Source organism: Melitaea cinxia, chromosome 5 (assembly GCF_905220565.1).
Source record: "Melitaea cinxia chromosome 5, ilMelCinx1.1, whole genome shotgun sequence".
Lineage (NCBI taxonomy): Eukaryota > Metazoa > Arthropoda > Insecta > Lepidoptera > Nymphalidae > Melitaea > Melitaea cinxia.
In genome coordinates, this window is record NC_059398.1 from 17,906,889 (window position 1) to 17,920,288 (window position 13,400).

At 32.1% G+C, this 13,400-nt stretch overlaps 1 protein-coding gene and 1 long non-coding RNA gene across 2 annotated transcripts; one reads left to right on the forward strand and one right to left on the reverse strand.

Moving 5' to 3' along the window:
* Positions 1-1,344: 1,344 nt before the first annotated feature.
* Positions 1,345-7,305, reverse strand: LOC123654103 (myeloid differentiation primary response protein MyD88). The gene is made up of 6 exons (XM_045590063.1): positions 7,009-7,305; positions 6,153-6,370; positions 4,962-5,149; positions 4,190-4,355; positions 3,489-3,648; positions 1,345-1,802 (listed from the first exon to the last, which is right to left on the reverse strand). Exons 1-6 carry the CDS (start codon positions 7,134-7,136, stop codon positions 1,478-1,480), a joined length of 1,185 nt encoding a protein of 394 aa, XP_045446019.1. The 5' UTR covers positions 7,137-7,305; the 3' UTR covers positions 1,345-1,477.
* A 39-nt stretch (positions 7,306-7,344) lies between these two features.
* LOC123653378 lies at positions 7,345-7,905 on the forward strand. Its single transcript, XR_006743081.1, has 2 exons — positions 7,345-7,433; positions 7,520-7,905. It is a non-coding gene; the product is annotated as an uncharacterized LOC123653378 (long non-coding RNA).
* The last annotated feature ends 5,495 nt before the right edge of the window (positions 7,906-13,400 follow it).

Here is a 13,400-nt window from a genome sequence, read left to right on the forward strand (position 1 = left end):
CCGTGTTATCCCTTAGTCGCCTCTTACGACACCCACGGGAAGAGAGGGGGTGGCTAAATTCTTTAGTGCCGTAGCCACACAGTACAGAAGTTACCAACGTGAAGTTAACTAGCCAATGAAGTATAACTTCTAACGTGCGTACATAAGTACACACACTGTATCTCACACAGATAAATATCCTAATATCGTTTCTTAAGGAGTACAATCCAGAAAAATAAAATCTTAACCGATACCCAATATCAGCATATAGCAATGCCAAAAAAGTAGAAAACATCACATGTTGTACTATGTGATTCACATCCAACAAAAATATAATATTTAATTTTGAATTATTATTTACAAATCCGTCAAAATATACATTATAAACATTATTATAAACCTCATACACATTATATTTGGAACATTGTTAGTGAAATAAAATTCTAAAAACAGTAAATATATATTATATCATTATATGTAACTTTCAAGTTATCTTCTATATAAATAAAAATGAATGTTGCTAAGCGCATAACTCGAGAATGGCTCGACCAATTCGGCTCGGAAGGTTTAATACAATTTTTTTTTTCTATTTATTAACTTTTGACAGAACGAAGTCTGTCTGGGCAGCTAGTATCAAATATTACTTCAAAGAACATTCTAGAGGTGATATTTTTCATTTCAAATGGACTTGACTTATATATATGTATATATTTTTTTGTAATTAATTAGATATTCATCAAAAATATTTTTATATTATAAATTATAACACAATCGTTATAACCAAATGACTTTTCTGAATGCTCACAATTTTGTTTTTAAAGTAAACCTTTAGACACGAAGCAAGCTGGTGAATTCGTAATAATACAATACAGTAATTGATTATTAGGAAATGAAAAATACGTCTCTAACAGTCTTAAAATAGATTGCCATTTACTTAACAAATCTTAAAAAAATAATTATTAAAGTGATAAGCTCAGTTATATCCTTATAAAAATGGTGACAGAACCAATCACAGACGATGAAAGGAACCCCTACGTTTTGATTGATTTTATCACATTATTAGATCTCGTACTGCACTTGTACAAAAATAAATTTTGTATTTAAGTAATTCCTGCCAATTCCTTTGTAAGTAGCGTACAACAAAGTGTATTCATTATTTTTCTTTTTTTCCACTTAATTTTTTTTTTAAATCATTTTTCTCTTAAAATATAAATATATACAATAATTATTGACTCACGTAGCAATGATTACTCTCCACTGCTCCTTAACACGTAATTCCATTTTTTTTAAAGTAACATTTTTGATTTTATACTTTTTTTAATTTCTAGAACATCCTACGAAAACAGTAAAGAACCTATCTAAAAATATATCCAATATTTTTATTAATTTCATTCAAAAATACTAACTAAAAAATCTCGTTTATATCTTTCACTTAATATTCAACTGGTCATACTTATCCGTTAAATTAAGTTATAAGCCAATCAAGTTTAAAATCTTTTCAATTTTCGACAGCGATAACTTTTTTGTGCTTTTTTCCTCTGAAAGTGTTCATTATTTTCCTAAAGGGTCCATACTTTTTCTTTTTCTTAATTTCACTGGACTGACTTGTATTGCTTAAAGACTTAGTATCAAAAGTGTGTATGTAATCCGAATGGAGGCTGTGTAGGTCGTTCATACTTGAAGTTTCAAGGTTGTGACTTGGCACATCCGGTAGAGCGAGGTGAAAATCCCTGTGACCGTTGGCATGACGATATCCATTAGATAAACTCTGTGTCATCTCAGCTATGTCCATTGTGGAGTACGTTGAAGTTGTGCTATTCAATCTGTAATAATAATAATAATAATAATTCTTTATTTCAGGCAACAATTTGACCCATAAAACAATTTGACTGTCTTCAATTCTTATAATCAAATACAAATTAAAAAAAAAAATTAGGTAACTTTTATTGAGATGATTTTTCAGTACTTTAATTTTAAATTTTGTTATTAATACCAAATATACTGATTGCACAGAAAATTAATTATGCAGCAGTAATTAGCATATCAAAACTTGCTTAGCACAAAATACTTAAAATTTCAAATGACACGCTAAACAAAGTTATATGGTTTTGTATAGCATTCTTTCTTATGGATGTGGACCAAGTGATATATAGCGTTTTATAAATAATGCTCAGGACAGAATACATAATTATAATTCAAACTTCCTTATCGCATTGCCTTGACATTGTAAATATCGCCATTTGTACTTCAGCCAATCTGACAAATATGTAATGTGCAGATACATTGCAAGGCGATTGTTATTGTGTAATTCAGATAATTAGTTTGTTGAGTTAGGTTAGATTGTTTTTTTTTCACAGGGTATATTTTAAAACTGCACTGTACTTTTATTGCATTTGGTCAAGATTGGAGAACACTCGTAGATTACGAATTAAATTTATTTTGTTTTGTAGTTGTCTCTTTCACACTAAACATATCTCTCCCCAATTCTTGCCTTCAATTCATTTTCAAATAAAATTCTGTTCCACTTAGATCAATAGCTGTATGTTGTAAAAAAAAGAACCCTTGTTTTATTTAAAAAATTCTGTAACAACATTACTGTGCATGCGCTAGTCATTATTAGATGTGCGTTCATAATCAAAGCTGTACATTTATATAAATAATGATTAGCCACGGACATAAATTGTTGATAAAACTATAATATTTTGATGTAACTATTTTTTTATTACAATTAGTATTTTTACCTAGTACAAAATGAACACTTTTGATTTGCAATTAAATAACAACCGTAATAATTATGGCTAGTATTATATTTGATTCCAGTGTTTTATTTGTGTCACACAATTCGTATTCATAGGCACATAGGCCTCTACAACTTCGCGCTAAAAATCACCACGCTGGGCAGGCGGGTTGGTGACCGCAAGGCTGGCTTTGTTACACCGAAGATGCTGCTGCATCGGTCGGTTTTATAAGTACCAAGGTGGTAGTGGAACTGTGTTATCCCTTAGTCGCCTCTTACGACACCCACGCGAAGAGAGGGGGTGGCTATATTCTTTAATGCCATATCCACACATCTAATAGGATAATAGGAATAGGTCAAAGCGATCGAAAATATGTATTTTTCGTAAACCCTAAATGGGTAGTTTTTCTCAGCAATCCCAAGCAAGCCTCTACCAGCTACAATACACCCTTTGCCACAAGTGTATTTCGGGCTCCCTTCCATCACCTGGATGATAGATGTATTTTTTTAGGCTATCTATTCCGCATAATTTTAATATCATGCTCAATAATATTAACAATACCCATTATAAATTTTTTTCACATTCCTTATATGAAGCCCCTCGCAGAATACCGCCCTGGCCATGGCCCTTTTGGCCCTAGGGTAAATTCGGCCACGACTCGCCTGGTGTGTCGTGTCGTGTCGTGTCGTGTCGTGTCACGTCGCGTCTCGTCGTGTCGTGTCGTGTAGTGGTCGTGTCGTGTAGTGGTTGTGTCGCGTGGTGTCGCGGTACCTGGACGTGTCGACGATGCGCAGCGAGTACGAGAGGCGCTCCCAGAAGTCGTAGGCGGAGGCCGAGCCCTGGCAGTAGCGCAGGCTGTGGTAGTGCGCGATGTGGCCCGGCAGCACGCACTGCCGGTACATCACCGGGACCATCTTGCTCTGGCGCTTGCCTGGAAACCATCGTGGTGGTTAAGTCATAATAGTCTCTATATTTACTACGTGTACAGCAGGATATATCCTGCTCAAAATCTGGAGCAGGCTGGCCAATACAAATGTTTGCTATTTACACTTTCTATTCATTGCTATCGTGTCATTTTTTATTTTTTGTATACAATGATAGGCTTGCGTTTGACCACTATTTCACCTGATGATAAGTGAAAATGCGGTCTAAGACAGAGCACGCTTACCTAGAAGTAACCTATTCACTCGTGACTTAAAGATCCCCAGGATATAATTTTCTGGAAACACAGATGCTGGTAGAGTTCCATTCTTTGGCCGTACGGATCAAGAATGTACTAGCGAATCGCTTAGTGCGTTAAGGGGAAAAATGTCATATGCCTAAATGTTATCTTGAAGAAATCACTGTTCAGGAATAGGACCACCTTTGTACATCCCTGCTTTCTGTATTCTTTTCCTAATGTGTTCATATAATTGTTATCATTTATTATATGACGTGTTACGGAACACTTAAGTGATATATATAATACATACTGATTGAATCCGCTTGAGCCAAATTCATACAGAAATTGATCGCAGGACTCCTCAAGAAGTCTGGCGAGTAGATCAGGACGATGTACCGGCAGCGATCGGAGATGAGTCTTGAAACCGGCTCGAACTTCGTTGCATGACCGGCCACTAGGTCTTCTTCTGTACATATCTAGAAATCAAATGTTTAACTTATTATCAGCAATAAAGCCGTTATTTAAAAAAATGAAAATAATGACAATAACTTGTATATAAATGATTGACGTAGTAAGTCTTAGATTAAATTAAAAAACTATCAAATACCATTCAAACACTTTATATTATTGATTTTTCACGACATTCAGTATTGAGAACTGTTTTATATGTTCTAAACACATATTTTATTAATCTATTTAAGTTCACTCATGCTGAAAATTTTTCATGTACCTCAAGTTGCTATTTAACCACATGTTTAAGACTACGTTACTGATAAAACTGTTGGTAGAGATACTATTTCTTATTGGAACTAAGTTCCTTACGGCAGGCTTGACATTTGGCTGGGCGACCAGAACTAGAAAATAAATATAAAATTCAATATATTTTTTTTCAAATTGTGCAACACAATCTTCTATACTATCTGAAGGATCTTCGTTCCTACCTGGTGTCCCATGACACCATATAATTTTTTATTTATATAGCACAGACCAACCATCTATTGCAGATTGCAGACAGCCAGGATGATTGGCTTCTACTGTCCAATAGTTGACTTCGATAGGCTGAACTGACTTATATAATATACCTTGAATCCTTCGCGCCTCATTCGTAAAAGTAGCTCATCGACAAAATCTTTATCTTCTTTAGCGTACAGCACGTATGCGTGGTACCGCTGAGGTCTGCCAAACAATTTGTCATCATATGTGATGATATCTTCATCAGTGCCGTCTAGAGCAATTTCCACCTGATTGTCATTAGTAAGATTCGTTGAAACTGAAAAGGTAAAAAATGTTTAAATTTTTTTGCATATTCACATATATTTTAGTCTTGCATACATGCAGGTGAATGTTTTTTGGGGAACTTAATGGAAGTGCCTTTGCCATGCTAAACAATTTTCCAATTATTTTTTATAATAATTCTCCTTTGAAGAAAATATACATACACTTGAAACTCAAATCAAGATATTCATTCAGATATCATATGTTATCAAAACAACAATCTACTTAATTAGTTTATAATTCAATATTTATCTTCAAAACATTATTTCATTAATTACATATAAGAAAACATTTGATTCAAGTCATATTCAAATGTATTTTGTATTATTTAGATGTATTTATTTGAATTAGAGCAGCGTTGTGGATTAAGCTCTGATCCTTCTCCTACATGAGGAAAGAGGCCTACGCCAAACAGTCGAATGTCACAGGCTGAATGCAATACGAATGCAATTTTATTTGAACATTGAAGAAAGAAGCGAGATGTATTATTTTTGTGCTGAAACATTGGACTCATTTATTTAAAAAAAAAAACAAAAATGACTTGATAAAAGTTTTTGAATGGTTATTTTTTTCAGTTCAACATAGAAGTCAAATTTAAAACCTTAGTGTTACATTAAGCACTAATTCCAAATCTTTTTTTTTTTTTAACCTACATATTTTATTCACCAATTTATTGCAGATTAAATATTATAACCATTACATAACTGAACTAAGCTGTAACAAGCGGTGAGCATACCACTGCAGGGCAAGTTATAACCTTCCATATAAGAGTGAGATCAAAGTTAATTCACCACAGTACCCCTCTGTAGATTTAATAACAATTTTTTTACCAACAGTAGGTATTTGTCATATCATTGCGTTGTTGTTTTTATGTCACCAAGCTGACCACACAGCTATGTGCTGTATAATACTCAGAGTCATGTGTGCCTTCCAGTTATTTTATTATATTTATTTTATTTAACATTTACAAATTTAAGATAATAAACTTTAGTACATACCACTCAGTTTCTCTTCTTTAGCAAGCAGTAATAAATCCTCATAAATGTCGTATCTGTCTAAAATTTGTAAATATACTAAAAGACGACCAACGGTAGCTGTACCGTCATTAAAACCTTGCCATTTTGTTAAAATTGTAGCCGTTTTATTCTGACACTCATTCAAACTACTTGCTTCCTCAACAGTTATGTTTACAAGTGACGCTAGCCCTCTCCAATCTCTGAAATAAAATAAATTTAAGCATATAATGGACTGAAACCTTAGAATGTGCAAGTTCAGTTTCGGAATGTCAAATATGAGTCAACTCAGTCATGATAATATTAAACAGGGTCACACAAGTGAGTCAACTTAACTACAAACTAACCATGTTCATATTCAGTGAAAAATTATTGTAACTAAAATTGTTACGATTTGAGTGTTTGTAGATGAAAAAGCACCTTGAAATGTAAATTCTTCAATATCTTTAATTTTTGGACGTGTGCATTTTGTTGAATAATAGCATTCGACTAATTCTTAAACCCATATATGTGAGAAAACATTATTTTGTGCTCAAAAGAAAATATTTCGGAACTTTTTTCACAAAATATACAAAGAATAAGAACATTGTCTTGCAATCACAACAAATCTAGCGTGCTTATCGAATATATTGTAATTGATTAATTTATTCTGTTTTATTAATATTACAAAGCTAATTTTCATTAAATAGAATTTAATTTATTAACTATCTTCTTACGATATTTTAAACTAACATAGATTGAACTAGAATGTGATAACGCTTTGACATTCATAACAACAACGTATTAGGTAATTAGCAACAAAAATATAAAATAATGAAAGGTTATATTGAAATGTAAATACCTGTGTCTCGATAGATTATCGGGTCCAACGATTGGTAAAACTTTTTTTGTGTTTAAACGAGAGCACAATAAATTTCGAGATTCATTTGTGAGTGCGGACAATGGCACCGTGTTAAAATCAATCACCATATTGCGACCACTTTTATTAACTCTACGATGATATCTTATTTCATTTGTTTTAGGACACTTTCATTTCGCAACGTTTCCTAGAAACGCCACAAAAATAACATATTATTAAAATTAATTATTGTTTGTTGTATGATGTATATTATACTCTGTGTCAAGCACAAGCAACTCTAAGCATACATAAATACAATACGTATCTATATATAATTTTACTCTATGGTATTTCGTTCAAGGCCCAAATGTGCTGTGTGTTTCCTCCGTAATAAATTAATCATGGCGGGAAGGTATCGACTATCAAAGGTACGTATTTTATTTTATTATGTAGTTATTTTAAACCAATAAAACTACCCAATGCGATTTATTATAATAGAATGTTTTGTTTACAGCAAAATAGTAGGTGCGACAATCGAGACGCAGCCAGCTATTGTTCTTGAGTCAACCTACCCGCTTAGAGTTGAAACCGAGTGCTGTCGAGCAGTGTCTTTCGTTAGTCCTAAACGTGTTTCATCAATGCAGTACCTACGGGAGGATTTGTTATGTAATTAGTTTAACGTATACACGCGTGGCTTTGCAGATGCTTTTGATTTACAAGTAGCTAAAGCTTAAACTATGGATGCACGGATGTACGGTAGGTTCCCGGTTCGATTGCCGGAAGGGTTAATCGAAAGTTAAGAAAGGCAACGATTTTTGATTAGTCCTGAGACTGAATAGCATACCATAAATATTCTAATCTTACCTATAATAATAAATGTCTTTAAAGTACTTAATGTAACACATTGTATTATGTACCCAGTTAAGTATAATTGTTTTTGTATTTTAAGCAATTTATTTACAAGTCTTACGAAAGAAAAATTCGCACACTAAATTTTAGAAGCTATAGAAAAATATTTGGTAATGACTTTCATAGAAACTGAGTAGCATCGGCTTAAAAATTTTGCCGCCTTTTTCGACTAGCTCAAAACTGGTTTTTGTCATTTAGCGGCCTTTAACTTTATAGACGGCAGAATTGCTCAAGTACAGTTAGGAACAGCTCCACTCTCCTTAATTGTTCGAAAATCGACCATATGTTACATGCTTTAAACTTTAGACTAGTGTTAAATTAATTAATTGAGTTTAGTAAACCAGGGTAAACATATTATAGCTTAAGGTTTTACTGTAAAAAGAATAAGTAAATAAAATGTTTTTAATTAAAGTGGCTACGACAAATACTGATAGTTTTAAAGAATTTAATAATGGTATTTTGAAAATCTATTATGAAATACGAAGCACACGTGACACCCACCTGATGGTAATCGGTTACTGTAGTTTATAGACACCTGCAATACCAGAAGCGTCGTAATCGCGTTGCCGACCTTACTCGCAATCAAAGAGTAAAATAACCTGCCTATACCACCACAATTACTCACCACAGGAACACAATACTGTTTGAAAGCGGTATTATTTAGTTGCGATCTTTAAATGCGATGGAAAGAATCCATGCATTCCGTGTATAAATTTTTAGCAACATATTTCCTGCTATACTGCTGCCCAAGGATTTGTCATTGTAAACGTCACTAATCCCACAGTAATATTAAATCAATAAAACGCCATTTTTAATGGTTTCCAATATTTTATTTTTAAATTAGTGGCAGTGAAGTTTTTTTCGAGATGTTGCTTAATGTTACTAACGGAAACCGGTATCTCAGTCGCTAATAAATTATTAGAATCACACACAAATACAGAGAAATATTTAAAATAAATTATCGAAGTCGTGTAACAGCTGATATACAAAAAAGTACAACACTAGAATATACTAACTCTTTACAAAATGATTTTAATGTAACATACAATCGTACATACTAATTTGGCACATCCATTACCACAACTAATGTCATTTGTCGACCTTATAGGAGTTAAAAAAATTAAAAAGTGTTATTACATAACTATGAAAAGTTATAATTATTATTCAATAAGCAATCAATAACATATTATATTATAACGTCATTATTTGTTTAACATTAAATACAGCAAATTGAAGATTTAAGACTTCGATATAAAATAAATAAAAACCAAACTTTTTTGGCACTTGAACACACAACACTTAAAAATAATACATACATAACAACAGATCCATCTTTTCATAACACATTCCAAAATTATTTTATAATCTATACGGTTTTCAAATGTTTTTCATTCGAATAAAATAATTTATCTGTAATTAGATAATCTTAATCAGAAATAATTTGCCCATCTCAATAATAATCTCTGATTTTACTACCTAGATATAAAATTCTGACATGAGATCCATAAACTCATCCATAATCATCTCAGAATTTTATTTCTAATAAGGGAACGAGATAGATAGATTTACTTACTAGAGATAGACATTACATGGGCCCTATACAAATTCTATCTAAAGTCTATACCTAGTAAGCGAAATCATATGTAAATTGAAACCGTGTGTTAACTAAATGAAAATTAACCGTGGGTTAATATAAAATCTTTTGTTTTTTTTTTTAGTTTAAATCCACAACGCGACATTATAATATTAAAATTATTTATTTATTGTGTGCTCTCCTCTGTTGACTATAATACGATAACTTTACAATAGATTAGTTTTACGTATGTTTTTAAATATGGAAATATACAGTGACTTCAATTTTTTAAAACAAAAAACAAAATTTATATACCTATTAATAATTACGCCTTTTTTATTTAAAATATTTTTTACAAAGACCTTGCTGGCAGTTTGGATTAAAAAAAAAAAACTAGTGAATGTATTTAAAGGATACTTTTACACTAAACATTTACTCTTATTGCGTGGCTGTACAAAGTAACTTATTACATAAAAAGTACTTTAAACTCTGTTCTTATATCAGAAACACAATTCGAATTGTTCACATCCGTTCCACGTGAAATCCAATACAAAATATCTGTTTTTAAATTCTATTTTATTTTAGTAACTAGCGACCCGCCCCGGTTTCGCACGGGTGCAATGCTGATACTAAATATACTACAGAATGTCTTTATTTATAGTATGAAGCTAGCTTATAGCATGGTTATTAACATAATAACAACATTCAAATATGCGTCGTTAGATTACACGTTGTTACAGAATGCGTTGAAGAAATAAAGGTTCACTGCTCGTTCCCCGTAGATGATAGCGTGATAATATGTAGCCTATATGCTGACCCGACTTCTTAATAATATTCCTGCCAAATTTGAAGTAAATTCATCCAGTACTTTTTGAGTTTATCCCGGACATACATACAAACAGACAAATATTCTAAGAACTATATTTTTGGCTTCGGTATCGATTGTAGATCACACCCCAAGTATTCTTTTAAAAAAAATATTCAATGTACAGTTTTGACTTTCCTACCATTTTATTATATGTATAAATATAAAATTTCCGCAACTTTTTAGTGACTTGTCCACATTTTATATTGCAATGAATACTTAATGTAAATAATAAAAAAATCGCTGTTTATAATAGAATAGCTTACAGTTATTATTTGCATTTGAAATTTCAATTTTTTTTCAAAGATTTTTATATAGCTACATCGGGGCCAATGTAATACGGTTGATTACATCAATATCAAGTACATAAGGAAGATACAATTGAAATATTTCGGAGCAGTCGAGATAACACCCTTAGTAAAATTTTGTTCAAACAGCGAATTACATAAAGTTTCAATACTATTTTCAAAATTAAGATGTCTCCGATAGCAAAAACTTAAATGTAAATTACCGACTTAGTGGTAAACAAAAAAAAATCTAAGTATTACACAGAATTGGTAAACAGTATCAATATAGTATTTTTAAACTATACAAATAAATTCTTAAAATTTTAATAAATTATAACACACATGTAAAAGTAATAATATATAATTGTAATATTTTCTAGTTTTTGGTTTATAAAATTTTCTTAAATTAAAATCAAATATTTTGCTATCAAATTTTTGTTAAAAAATACTTTACGAAATTTTTAAACTAAATATATTTATGATTTATTCGCGTCGCCTTAGTCTGATTTAGTATAAATTTCGACAACAAAAAAAAATCATTTGAAGTCACTGGTATTTCGAATAAAAAAAAATTTAATCTCTCATATTTTGTAACACTCTTGTTTCTAACATCAACATGTGATTATTTCATGATTTTTATTCTATATAATAGTATCTTTATTCCCGTTACACCTTCATGAAACATAGCCACTTTTTTTTTCGAAATAGCTTCACCTAAAGGTTTATAGCAATAGTATTTTATAGAAATTATTTAATTAGAATTGATAAAGACAAGTCACAATATCAAACCTTAAAAACAAATTCTTATAATTTATGTATCAAAACATCAAAATGCTTTTTATTATCCGGTTCATGAAAATTTTGTTTCACATAAAATGCAATCGTAAAGACGAAATCAATTTTTACTTTAAAAATTACACTAAAACATTAATAATCAATTTTAATTAAATTTTAAAACTATGTTTCATGATACAACAATTTTTAATATAAAATAAAATAAACCACGTAATGTACATTTAAAACTTTAAAAAAAAACTTTTTTTAAAGATAACTAGGGTAGCCCAACAGTTAGCCACTCGTACAGAGCAATTCACCGCCCACCTTTTTAAATGCGACATTGTCGCCCTGTGCATACTAGAAATTTCGATGCCGAAACAGTTGCTCTCCTACATTCCAATTTGCGGCGAGTTATCACGCTCATCCGTGTAGTTATACTTTTTTGCAGTGAATCTTACATTTTGAATTAACAGTTACGTACAATGTTGATCTGAAAATTAGGTGGTTAACTGTTGGCCCACTCAACCTATTCATAAATATTAAAGTTAACTAAATTTAGATGATTATAAATACTTTCATGAACCGTTCTAAACTTATTTAAAAAAAACGGATATCACATAAACAACAGGTATCGTACACAGTACATCAAAATGTATACAATCTTTGACTCAAACGCGACAGGAGTGAGACCCCACGCGTCAGGATCTGAGTGCCCGACCGGCGCCCACTCCGTAATAATTTAATAATCGTAATATTACATCTTAAATAACTATACATTCTATGACACCCCGACGGGGACTGTAAAACTTATTGAACTTCAATATATTATACATTAGTGACGTATCAGTACTATACAAAAATTAAAAACATTATACAATAATACTACGATATCATAGAGCTTATAAATACACGAGAATCGACTTACAACTACCAAATACCAATTTGGTATGTCGCGACGAATTGCTGTATAATCGTATTTTTAGTTACAACCTTTTTTTAACACAGTTTATAAACTAAACTTGCTTTATCGTACTCTAGTATAGCCTTGGGTACGTACGCTCCGATCGCGAGTCGTCGCTTCGACTCGTACGCTCGAGCTCGACGGGCAGGCCCCGGGCTCCCGGGCTCTGGGCCCCGGGCGCGGTGTACTTCTACCGGTAAGGTTAAAATATGGCACAAAAGCGACACGCTCGTCAGTCTAGCCCGGTCAAGTTATCACCTCGAACACGCTACATCCGTAAACCTTACACACAGTTAATTCATCGTTATCATAAAATGCGAATACGATACGTGAGCAAAGTATGATTATAAAGATTATTTATTATTTAGAATCCGGTCAACAACGGTACGACACGGCGACCGGCTAATACATTCGCTACATTTATTGTTTTAAAAAGGTTTAACCATATTCAACGTCATAAAATTTTGAGCGTTAGTCACATTACATAACTGAAAATTAAAAATCGCATATCTTTTTTTACTGTTAAAGAATTTATTTAGGCCTACCTTTCAAAAATGGAAATATTATGAACCAAAGAAAAAGAACACGAAAACCAATGAAGTAATAACTTAACTCCGAATACACTTAATCATTGAATTTTGTTATCAAAAAGCGGCGGATTCATGAAGTGACATCGTTATTCGTCGCTACTTCTCCTATAATTTATTATTACCTAATTATAAAGACAATAATGTCGATGATAAATATTTGTGCTGCTGTTCGTTCGACGTCGGAATCAATACACATTACGCTATAGTAAACATCCGAACGTGCACACGCGAATTTGTGTAAGAATATCGATTCAAAAAGGTGAACTGACTCGTACACATCAGTAACCGTTTTAGTATTCGATAGGAAGTCAGTTTTACTTACTTTATTTCGCTATTATAAACTAGAGTTCGGCGTCGTCGCCCAACCGGCCCGTTCATCGGGTCGACTCAGCCTTTTTGCAATTTCATAAAAAGTCTTTAACCATCTGGGATG